A 12,215-nucleotide genomic window follows, 5' to 3' on the forward strand; every position below is an offset into this window, starting at 1 on the left:
TAAGAAAAGCGCTATATAAATTCTATGAATTATTATTATTATTCTGTGTTTGATGTATGTTTGGTGTATCTTTTCTTTTTCTGTTTTTATTGTTTTTGTTTAATGTTTTAATGTTTTTAATTCTCTTTGTAAAGCACATTGAGCTTACGTGTGATGAAATGTGCTTTATAAATACATTTGCTATTGCTATTGCTATGAGTAAATATTGAACTTAAATTTCTCATGTAGCAGAAAACACCTGGAGCAAATGATTCACAGAGAGCAAATGCTCCATAAATCTGAAAACAAACTCAGTCAGGTGTGTTGAAACTCTCACTCGTCTCACTCAGTTGTTTTCTTCTTCTTAAATGACTCAAAAAAAATCACTTTTATATCTGTTTATATTATCCAACACTGCCCTCTAACTTTGTCATCACACATTTTAATATTCTGGTTTTGCTGCTTTAACTTTAACTTCTCTGATATGTGATAAGTTGTTTTAATGATTTTCAAATGTTTATTCTGCTCTCTGTCTTGATGTTTAATGTTTCCTGTGAAGCACTTTAAATTGCCTTGTTGCTGAAATGTGCTTTTTAGACAAACTTGCCCTGTCTTGACTAAGTGCTGTTTTGTGTAAGTGCACGATGTCTAAATATACAACTATCTGCAAACAACTCTACCTTTTCAACTCGAAGAACTCTATATTCTTCACGACATGTAATCACAAAGTTTCTACCATTGTATAAGCTGAACATTTCAGCCTTCACAATACAAACATTGCATAGAAAAAACTCACGATGCTCCATACTTGATTCTAATTGGTAAAAACCCCAAAACAGCTATAACAACCTGATCACACGTCATATCAAATCAATCTTCATAAAGTAGTCTGTCACATTCCCCTTCTGCCTGTTGACACTGTGGTAAAAATGTTAGTGCGGTCTCAGGCAGGTCTTGAGAGTGGGGAAATAAGTTAGTGGGCACAGATGTGAGAGCAGCCTGAGAAGCTACTGGACCTTAAACCATCTCTGAGAGGGTCAAGTGGAGCAACATGCTGTCTGTTGCTGATTTTGCCTTATTTATGTTTAATGGTGTCTCAACTTCAAAGAGAACAAGAAGGAGAGCTGAATGAAGACAGAAATGTCAACATCAGTATTCCTGCAGAAGTCCAGTTCAGCTTTCAATCGATGGAAACGTTAAGCTTAATGGGAGTTAAAACAAATAAGCAGGATAATCTTTCTGAATGAAATCCCAACATCAGCTCCAAAAACAGGCTCAGTGCTAACATGATCTTTCTGCTCATAATTGTCTGAGGCACAGAAGAAACAGATCCTCCTTTTTGACCAACCTAGTCCGTTTCCTCAACACTATTTAGAATTATTGATGTAATTGTGTCATACGGTCTCTTTCTCTTGTTCTCCCTGCCAAACTGAACTGAACCAATAAGTTGTGCCATCATCTTTTACGACCAACACTCGGTTGTGCTTAAATTTTACACATGGAAGCAAGCTGTGGCTGTTGTATCATTAAAGGTCAAACTTTTTATAAAGAGAATAATGTCTCATAAAGAATACAGTCTGCATGGTTTTGTTAAATTTCAGAGCACCTGAGCCTCAATATCACTCTGAACAACTGCTGCAATAAAACAGATCATTTTCACTAAAGAACTTCAGCTCCTGAAGAGTTTGGGCTCATCAGGTTTACTCTCCTTCAACTCATGCACATCCACCTGCTCCCTCTCAAAATTCAGGAAGATTTCAGTCATTGCTTCCATTTTTCCCCCCTCAGTAGTCACTCACCCCATGCTGCTATCCTACTGACTCTCCCCAGTGCTGGTCATTTAAAGTGAGGCGAACCACACGGGTCCTCTGCATCCTCAGCTCAGCGTTAGTCACTGCTCTGTGTCTGTGATTGGCCGATGGAAAATGGGTCTGTTGGTCTCCCTGTGGACCGTGTGGGACATAATGTGCAGCTGAGTGCTCTCAAAAAGGGGAAAAACAAGTTCCCACCCTGTCTGGCTTCACTCTAACAAGGCCTCGTACTCTCCATCCCGGTCTCATGACTGCAGTTTGGCAGGAGAAATGTCTGCGGTCCAATTGTTCCTCTGTGTTCAGCTTCTTTTCAGATGAGCTGCTGAATGAATTTTTGTTTGGCTCTTACTCAACGATTAAAGGGGACATATCACGCTTTTTTCATCAATATATATTGGTCTAAGAGGTCCCCAAAACATGTCTTTAAAGTTTATGCTCAAAAAAACACTTTGAAATCAGATTTTGGCATGCTTGAAAAGTCCTTTTCTTCATTCCTCATCAGAACACTCTGTTTTCCCTCTGACCACGCCCCCTCCGGAAGTGGATGTGCCTCGGCTCTCCAGCACGTTGATCTAATGTTTACATGTTGGCTGAATATACACGGCTGCTCAGAGATCGCGTTACTTCAACCCTCTGAATCTGATCCTGACGGATTATTTATCAGTATGTCGACGTGTGTCTTGGTACACAGCTACGAACATGTAGCTATGAGGCTATGCTAACTAGCGCTAACACTTATCCATGATAAATAAAAATCATCCACTAGATCTTCAAATCTGCAGACGTGGGGAGTAAAACCGACCTCTGCCAGAAAGGCAGCAGGACCTTTTATGAAGGATTGGTCACAGATTTAGTGTTTCTTGTTGTTTTATTTGTCAGTATGTCGACGTGTGTCTTGGTACACAGCTACAGCTACAGCTACAGCTACAGCTACAGTTACAGCTACAGCTATGAACATATAGCTATGTGGCTAAGCTAATTAGCGCTAGCACTTATCCATGACAAATAAAAATCATCCACTATATCTTCAAATCTGCAGACGTGGGGAGTAAAACCGACCTTTGTGTTTATTAAGACAGCCTACAACTAGCAAGCCTCCCTCCTAAGCTCCTTGTTAGCACACATTTGTGCAGGTAATGAAAAACGGAGGGGGGATTCAGTATTATTTTATACAGTCTATGGGCTGAACAAGCTCCGAGCTCTGACTCCGTGACAGACCGGATATTGTTGTTACGTAACAAAAACACGGAAGTCTGAAACGGCTGGTTTCAGACACATTTACAGAAAGGTGTAGAAATCAAAACAGGGGCAGAATGGATTTTTTTCATTCTCGGGGGGTTTGTAGACATGCCAGGGACACATATTTCAGGTAAAGAACCATTAAAAAGTCAATTTTGCATGATATGTCACCTTTAAGAACGAGGATTTGTCCACAAGTTGCTGGCCACAATGAAAAACTCACCAGGGACAGATTTAAACTGCATTTAAAGGCTTGAGCTAAACGCCCCTTTAATTACAAAAACTGGTTTAGTTAAGTTCCGATAAAATTGAGAATCAGAAACTACACAGCGACTTGATTCAATCACACATCATACAATGAAGACATGCCTGAAAGACAGCAACTCTAATTCTGCTTTTATCAAACAGTTTAATCCAATGAATCACTTTAATGAGAGGTTTCTTTGCCTGATGTGACAGCAGAAGTTACAAATAAAGTTTGTTCAACACTTCACCCTCCTACACAGTGAGCTAATGTTAACTAACAGCACTAGAATAATGTCCCATTTCATCTCTCAAATAGTCAATAAACATCTCTGACAGCTCTTACAGTCTCATACAATAGCACATATTAACCCTTTAGCATCTGTGTAAGATATTCTAACTTTTTATTTGCAAGTGTGCAACAAAGCTTCACCTTCATCATGCCTTTGTACTGCCATACTGACCCTGCAACCATGTCATAGTGTTGTCTCAGTGTGTGAGTTCACATTGCATTAGTGTATAGCAAGAGCATGAGAGGTAAGCACACAGTGGGAGCTTCACATACAAAGTCAGACACACACGCAGCGCTGTTCTGCCCTGCCTGCTCAAAGTGATCCCATCTCACCTCTGTGATGCTGCTGTTACTACCCATAGACTGCACAAAATATGGACGTAATATGATATCTGTGACGTCACCCATCTGTTTCTGAAGCGCTGTTTTGAGGCCAATCGTCTGTGTTAGCCATATTGCTGCTGTTGAGCGATGTGACGCAAAGAAGCAGGCTTTGATCCACCTAGCCAACAGCTACAGTGTTCCCGCCTGTCAATCAAGTCAGCCTTGCCTCTCATTGGAAGAGTCGTAATCTCAATATCTTCGAAATTACCGCGTTATAAAAATAATTCACCCTCCCGTACAGTGTGTGCCGATCAAGAAATGAGCTACCCAGACTGCACTCGTCTTTTGAACCAGGCTGTAAATATGTTTATTTCTGCTGTAAAGATCAGTTTTTTTTTAATTGGTGTGTATGTGGTTTCTGTTACTTCCGGAGCCAGCCTCAAGCGGATCCTCGATGAACTGCAGTTTTTAGCATTTCCGCATTGGACTCATATTTTTAGACCGGAGGTTGCCGCTTGTTACTACCTCCGATACTGCCAGAATGTGTAGACGACTTAATTCCACAATCACACCTCTGTGACATTTAAACTGAAGGTGAGAGGTCACAGAGGCGTCAATATCGTGCCTTTAAATGGCAAAATGAAAAGGGCTTATAAGTCACTCTTAGCCCAGAGTAGCTGTTCATAGGGGTGTAGTACTTGGAATGACGTTTACTCAGAAGACCAAGGCTGGAGTCCTGCGTGAGACCCAAGTCAGCATCAAGACATCAGTTAAAACCACCCCTTATTTCTTATTTTGGCTTAATCGCGTGTTTTCTTCCTAAAAATGACCAAACCAACATTTCATATTAAAGTAGTAGTAAGAAACATAAATATTATAACAGTACAACCTTCTGCTTTTCCCTCTGCTGCCCTGCATCAGTCTGCAAAGCCCTTCCTACCAAATGATGCACAGAACATGCACAATGCAATTTAAAACATGCAATTCAATACTTTGAGGAATTAAATTTGAGTTTAGCCAAGCAAATCTAACTCACTTTTAAAATATCTTTTTACTTAGTGTTAATATTGTTTTTCCTGTGTAATCTCTGAAATCATTTCAGTTCATGATGTTTCCTTCCTGAAGACTCTGTCCTGTTATCATGATCAGTTTAAACACAGCATGCTCTTTGTGTATGCAGAGTCAAATGTGCAGCCGTGCATATGTTCACAGTCTGTATGAAACATTGCTTCAGTGCCTTTGCATGGATACTAGATGGAGATGACCCTGTTCCCTCATACCACAGGGGTTTTCTGCTGCTCTCTGACATTTTGCTACAGGCTACACTTTTCAAATCAGGACCTTGAGTTCATCAGGCACAACACAATGTATGAATGTATGAATGAACGGCCTAGATTCCTCCACATATAGTAAAGCAACCTCTTTACTTACATCAATGGACAAAGCATAGGCTATGGAAAAAGCATGCTTCTACTGTACATCTCCACATTCATTTAAAATGAGATTCCTACAAACGAGCACTAAAATAGGTTTAGTAGTTTGATCATTACTTTAATCACTGCAGTACAAAAACAGTTTTTTAATCATTAATTTACATGTTTTTGTTCATTTGGGATAAATGATTTGAGTTGAAACTTTACTGATACTTAATCTATCATTTATTTTATGATGAATCAGAAAGAAAATCTGCGTTAAAACATAGTTTTTGTGTAAACAGATGAGTTTTAGTTTTGTTACAACACTTGAGTTAAACTACTTAATTTTGGTCTTCATTCATGGTCGATGAAACATGAGGCTAGATAAAAACACCTTTTCATTCATAAAGAGACTTTATAAAATATATTTGAGGGAAAAACAAGCAGCATTCAAAAAACATGATTTAGTTTTGATTCAGAGTGTTTCAAAGCAGTTATTGATCCATGTAACCAAATTAAAACCACCCAGATCCTTCATGTGGGAAATATTAAAAAAACATTGAAGTAGATTTCAATTTTTTCTCTAAATTTTATCCTCTAAATAAAATATGTGACACACAGCATCCTCCAAAGCTTTACAAGCACCACTTAGGCGTCCTCAGAGACTGCAGCTTAAAGAAACGCCACCAGAAAATGAATATCAGAACACTGACAGTCAGGGTTTTCTATAAAAAGCTTAAAAATGTCACATCGATGTAACAGGAACAAAAGGTGCATCCTTGTAGACGAATCAGGAACCTTAAAGTGTACTGAGATGACATGTTACATCTTATCTTTTGTTTAAAAGGCAGACTTTTGTTTTCATTTTATTTGTTAAAGATTATTTTTGGGCTTTTTGTGCCTTCATTCTGAGGACAGGACAGCGGAGACAGGAAACAAGGAAGAGAGAGGAGGATTACATTTTTTAATTCATTAGTGACACCTATAGTTAATACAGTTTAGCGTGGTGGTGATTTGTGTTATGCGCTGAGTTGTTTTCTTTTTTGAATCCAGCAGTGACATCTTAAAGCTGGTTTGATTGACTTAAAGGTGACATATCATGCAAAATGGACTTTTTAATGGTTCTCTACCTGAAATATGTGTCCCTGGCATGTCTACGAACCCCCCGAGAATTAAAAAAATCCTTTCTGCCCCTGTTCTGATTTTTACACCTTTCTATAAATGTGTGTGAAACGAGCCGTTTCAGACTTCCGTGTTTTTGTTACGTAACAACAATATCCGGTCTGTCACGGAGTCAGAGCTCGGAGCTTGTGCAGCCCATAGACTGTATAAAATAATACTGAATCCCCCCTCCGTTTTTCATTACCTGCACACATGTGTGCTAACAAGGAGCTTAGGAAGGAGGCATGCTAGTTGTAGGCTGTCTTAATATACACAAAGGTCGGTTTTACTCCCCACGTCTGCAGATTTGAAGATCTAGTGGATGATTTTTATTTGTCATGGAAAAGTGCTAGCGCTAATTAGCATAGCAACATAGCTACATGTTCATAGCTGTAGCTGTAGCTTTAGCTGTAGCTGTAGCTGTGTACCAAGACACACTGACAAATAAAACAACAAGAAACACTAAATCTGTGACCAATCCTTCAGAAAGGCCCTGCTGCCTTTCTGGTAGAGGTCGGTTTTACTCCCCACGTCTGCAGATTTGAAGATCTAGTGGATGATTTTTATTTATCATGGATAAGTGTTAGCGCTAGTTAGCATAGCCACATAGCTACATGTTCGTAGCTGTGTATCAAGACACACATCTACACGCTGATAAATAAAACAACAAGAAACACTAAATCTGTGACTAATCCTTCAGAAAGGTCCTGCTACAGGCGCCTCTCCGTCAGGATCAGATTCTGGATCAGATTCAGAGGGTTGAAGTAAAGCGGGTCTGTGAGCAGCCGTGTATATTCAGCCAACATGTAAACATTAGATCAACGTGCCGGAGAGCCGAGGGCACATCCACTTCCTGAGGGGGCGTGGTCAGAGAGAAAACAGAGTGTTCTGAGGAGGACTCATGAAGAGGGCTTTTCAGGCATGCCAAAATCTGATTTCAAAGTGTTTTTTGAGCATAAACTTTAAAGGCATGTTGTGGGGACCTCTTAGACCAATATATATTGATGAAAAAAGCGTGATATGTCACCTTTAAGACAATATTCTGCTGTGAAGTATGACCACACATTTACTAGTGATGATGAAAGTCTTTTCTTCTTTCTCTGTTGTAATAAGTTAATTTAAAACCAGTCTCAAACTGGCCTCACTGCAGTAAGGAAGAGTAAAAAATGTCAGCTTAAAGCTAATTTGAGGAACTTTCCATCTGTTGAGTTTGTCGCCTTAGTGGACAATTTTCCGCTCCCTTTCTTTTACCATCAAATGTACCACTCACCCAGAACTGCCATTGTAAATGTACTCAAAGTTTTTTTCTGCAGGGTGCTTTGTCTGACACAAACCCATGCCAGGGATTCAGACATTAATACAAACTATATTGAAATAATCCATCTTGTTGCTGATGGTCTTGTTTGCTTTTGAAGCTCATAAAGAGGCATCAGTGTAAATCACAGTCTGTTTCATAACTAGCTCAAAACTCCTCACAGGAGCGGTGATGTCGGCTGAGTTCCCCAGAATCCAAAGCTGTCTTTGAGCATTATCTGCTTGTTGTAGATGAAAAAAAAAAAACCAAAACAGGACAGTTTTCCACCCTTTACTGCTGCCTGTGTACAAAACTAAAATTAAGATGTGGGGGGCCGTTTATGAAAGATGCAATTGTCATACATTTGTTTTAAATTAGCCTCTCCGTGTATCCTGATAGTATCAATTAATCAAATAGTATGACCAGCTTATACATTTTATAATCTGCGTATGTCTGTAGAGTGTCACCAGACCAGCACAGGGTCACATCATCTGCATAATGTCGGATATTACTGTCAGTTGTATTAAGACTGGGAGTTGTGCAACCTTTGGATGATTATTTGTTTACCTGCTCTGCCTTTACACACATTATCTGTGTCCCTATCCTGGGGCTGCAAGGACCCTGGACTCAGCCTTCGTAGCCTGCTTAGAGGGTCAGGCCGAACTGAGTTGAGACTACCTGGTCTTAGATTATCTGTTTACATCCCAGCTGTTCCTGCCCCTACACTGGCGTCACATAGCACCACTTCCCAAGCTAGCATTACTCAGCTGCGGCCTAGGAAATGAAGGCTGCAGCCCCTGTATTGGTTAAGGACAACAACTATGCAATGTAATCCTTCTCCACCATTCTTTGGGGGGAGATGCTCTGATGCTTTTCGCTGTTGGATGTTTCAAATATTGAGCTTCCTCTTGCTCGTTTTTCTCCAAAGTTGACCCATTCACCCAACTTGCTGTTTTTTTTGCTCAGTACCATTAAACTGTGCTAAAAACAGGGGTTTCCTCTTTGGAAGTTTTTGTTACTGAGCATTTTGATTTGTTCTACAAAGTAAAAGGTTGTGGTGGGTTAAATAAGACGTGAAATGTTTGGAAACTTTAAACAGTCTATGAAAGTCTACTTTTAAAACTTTTTTTGGTAAAGTTTGTGCTCCACAGCTGACTGACCCTTCAATTTATGCTAACCACTCTGAGAGATAAAAACTCTAATTTCAAATTTCCCTTAATATTGGGCAGCAGTCCAGATATCTTCTGCATGACAGGAGTGAATTAATTCACAGTCACATATCATCAGGGTAATCTCACAGCCCACTGAGCAAATGCAGATGGGATCGAACTCGGATCATGAGGGGCCGTCAGCTGCCTAACAGCTGGCTGGACATAATGCTTGGTTATTATTTCCCTTTATAGCACGCTGGGCTGAAGATCAATAAAGTGGCAACACATTAGTGGTCTCTCTGCAGGAGGTTGACACTTCCTATCAAGTTTAAGTGTCGGCTACTTCAATAAAACGGAGAAATTTTTTTTCCTTTAAAGACAATCTCTACTTGAAGAGGGCTCTTAAGTTAATGAAAATGTTGAAAGTCACCACAGAGGCCCGGCAGTTCATCACATTTGGTGTTTGGCCTGTGATGGATGTGTGTTTGTTGCTGCTCTGCAGGATTTGGTCATTAAATCGTTGCCGCTGGCTTTAATCCAACAAGATATAGGCTGATGTGATAGTAAGGAAACTTTTTGTAGTATAGTGCCTCAAAGAAAAATCCCTGCATCAACTTAACTAGAGTGCTGCAGAGCTGATGATTGTATGAAGGGCAAAAGTATTTCATAAATACTATTAAACAAGGAACAGAAAAGTATTTTCGGCTTTCTGCAAAACTACAAATATCACTCATGCTACATCACTTTATATCATCGATATAAGAAGGTCATCTGAAGAAATGGCTGTGCACAAAAACAGCTACATTTAAAACTGGATATAAGTAAGTGTGTACAGTTTGGGATCCAGTTATTGAATCAAAGCTGATAAATGTTGAGTGTTGTAGATGGTAAAGCTAGCCAAAACCGGACAATCACGTGTCTCTGGTTTCCACAATGCTCGTTGTTTTCATTATAAACTACGTCAACTTTACAAAACCTGATTGTTCTGCCACTTTCTGATCATACATGAGCAAACAGGAGCCACATGAAATGTAACATTACTGTTGAGTTGAGAGCATAGACTGTATGATAAATGAACGTAGAATCCGTGACGTCACCCATCTGTTTCTGAAGCACTGTTTTGAAGTTGATCGACGGCGGGTGCCATATTGGAAATGCTGAACTCAAGCTAACTGAGATGAGGCGGGCTTTGAGCCTATTCGCTAACAGCTGCAGGGTGCTTGCCTGCCAATCAAGTCAGTTGTGCCTTTAATTATGTAAAACTTGTAATCTTTATATCTTCGAAACTGCTGAGTTATGAGAAAATGCACCCTCCGTACCGTGTGTGATTATCGTAAATTAAATTAACTATTCAGACCAAAAGCATTTTTTGTAGCAGGCTGTCAACATGTTTGTTGTTGCTGTAGAGGCCTGCTGTTTGGATTTGTGTGTATGTGGTTTCCAGTAATTCTGGAGCCAGCCTCAAGTGGACACCTGTGGAACTGCAGTTTTAAGCACTCCTGCTTTGGCTTCACTTCTCACAGCTGGAGGTTTGCCGCATGGCTGAGAGTCAACAAGAAAACAGGAGCCACTCAAACTAACTGCATCATCTAGTGACGTTGCTCCTCTAATAACTCATAAACACAGTTTGTCTTAAAGGAACATTCCACAATTTTAGACTGCTCTGGTGCAATTTTAGATACAGCTTATATACCATTGTGAACTATCCCATAAGAAGTGAGCCACATTCGTAGTACTGAAAACTCTGAGTGCACCCTGAAGTTACCTTGATAACTGCAAATCCATCCCAAGGCCTCGGCTCTTTTTTTAAGTGTCTGGAGAGAACTTCTGTCACAAATTGGCACTATGATGGTCTTATTAACTTTCTTTTCAGCTCAAGAAGAGGCATCAATACTAATTTAGTCTGTTTCATAAGTAACCAAAAACTCCTCTGGAGAGCTTTATGTGAACTTAAGGTGAAGATAAGGAGCACTTCATTCCAACTCCATGCAAAGATTTTCACACATGTAGTTTTAATAAAATGTATAGATCTGTTAACATCTCCCACTGAAGCCATAAAGTCTTTACACTGTTATTTTCTTTCTTACATAAGCAATGCTTCTCCCAAGTCGTGTAAACAGACCTTGATGTGCAAGATCGATAAAGTTGTGCTTAATCTCATTCAGTGTTTGCATTTTAATATCCACTGTCAGTCAGGCTCCAGTCAAGTGTGTAACTGTCTGTGTCTGCAGCCTGGTGGTGTTGTGGTGAAGGTGTTACCTGGAGAAGTGCTGCTGCAGTGTAACCATCTGCCGCTCTCCCTGCTGAGACTTCTCCCGCTCCTTTCTCTCCTCGCCCAGATGCTGTTTGTTCTCCAGCTGGGGATTATTATTGTGGATCAGCTTTGGTGGCGTAGCTGCAGGGGAGAGAAGTAAACACAGTTAGTTTGTTGTTAATCTTGCATTTTATAATCCCACTGAAGATTTCAAAGATACAGTACATCTGTTCCTCTATTTTTTAGGACATTTTTTCAGTTTGTTTACTTGTTTGGACCGTGACACGGCCTCTCCTCCCCGCTCCTAACACACTGTAGTTTTGTATTAACGTCCACATGCGTGTTTTCCCCTCAGCTGACAGGTTGTGAGTTTACAAGCTCTCTCCTTGTGACATTTACGCAGAGCCTTTGGGTGAGCTGTCATATTGAAACCAAATACCTGTATTTTGTAGAACCTCTAAGATGCCCTCGTGCTGTTATGGTAGCGAGAGTTCAGAGGCTGTTAATGTTTTAATAAGAGCATTACCTTTTGACTTGTCCTGTGGGTGTTTACCTGTCTGAATGGTACTAAGCTGAGAAGGAAAATGTTTTGTAGCTGCAGTCAGTGTTTGTTTTTTACAAGCCAACATTTTAAACACAATATTTAATAAACCTGACATTTATTTGGTAAAAAGTTTCCATATGTCATCTTTAATTTTCTCCATGCTTAACAAATCCCAACTTTGTTTAAAAGGAAGAAAAGAACATTTCTTTTTAGTTTGTGAAGGGAAGTGAAGAGGACGGCAGAAGTGTCAATCAAAACAATAAAGTCCTCACTTCCTGAATTTATCAGTCTAGTTGTTTTCGTTTCTCAGTCTGTTTTGGGCCGAGCTTCAAAGCCACAAGTCTGTGACTCACTTACCTCAGAGTACCCGAGTAACATGAGTCATAAACATCAGTCCTCCAGCATGCAGAAATCAAAGCTTCAGAATAACACAAAGGCCTGTAACTTTTTAACTTTCATCCTACCTACACGTCAAAGTTAAATGTTCTCTTGAGTGTTCTTAGGATGA

The 12,215-nt window shown here is 39.9% G+C and overlaps 1 protein-coding gene across 1 annotated transcript in view; it reads right to left on the reverse strand.

Annotated features, from left to right (window-relative positions):
* The window catches only part of LOC117820269 (nck-associated protein 5-like), a 67,961-nt gene extending 56,374 nt beyond the window's left edge, over positions 1–11,587 (reverse strand). The window contains exons 1-2 of the mRNA XM_034693993.1: positions 11,539–11,587; positions 11,169–11,304 (exon numbers count right to left, since the gene is read on the reverse strand). Coding sequence (XP_034549884.1) covers positions 11,169–11,304; positions 11,539–11,587 — 185 coding nt within the window. The remainder of the gene's footprint in view (positions 1–11,168; positions 11,305–11,538) is intronic.
* Positions 11,588–12,215: the final 628 nt, after the last annotated feature.

The sequence above is a fragment of the Notolabrus celidotus genome, chromosome 10 (assembly GCF_009762535.1).
Source record: "Notolabrus celidotus isolate fNotCel1 chromosome 10, fNotCel1.pri, whole genome shotgun sequence".
Classification (NCBI taxonomy): domain Eukaryota; kingdom Metazoa; phylum Chordata; class Actinopteri; order Labriformes; family Labridae; genus Notolabrus; species Notolabrus celidotus.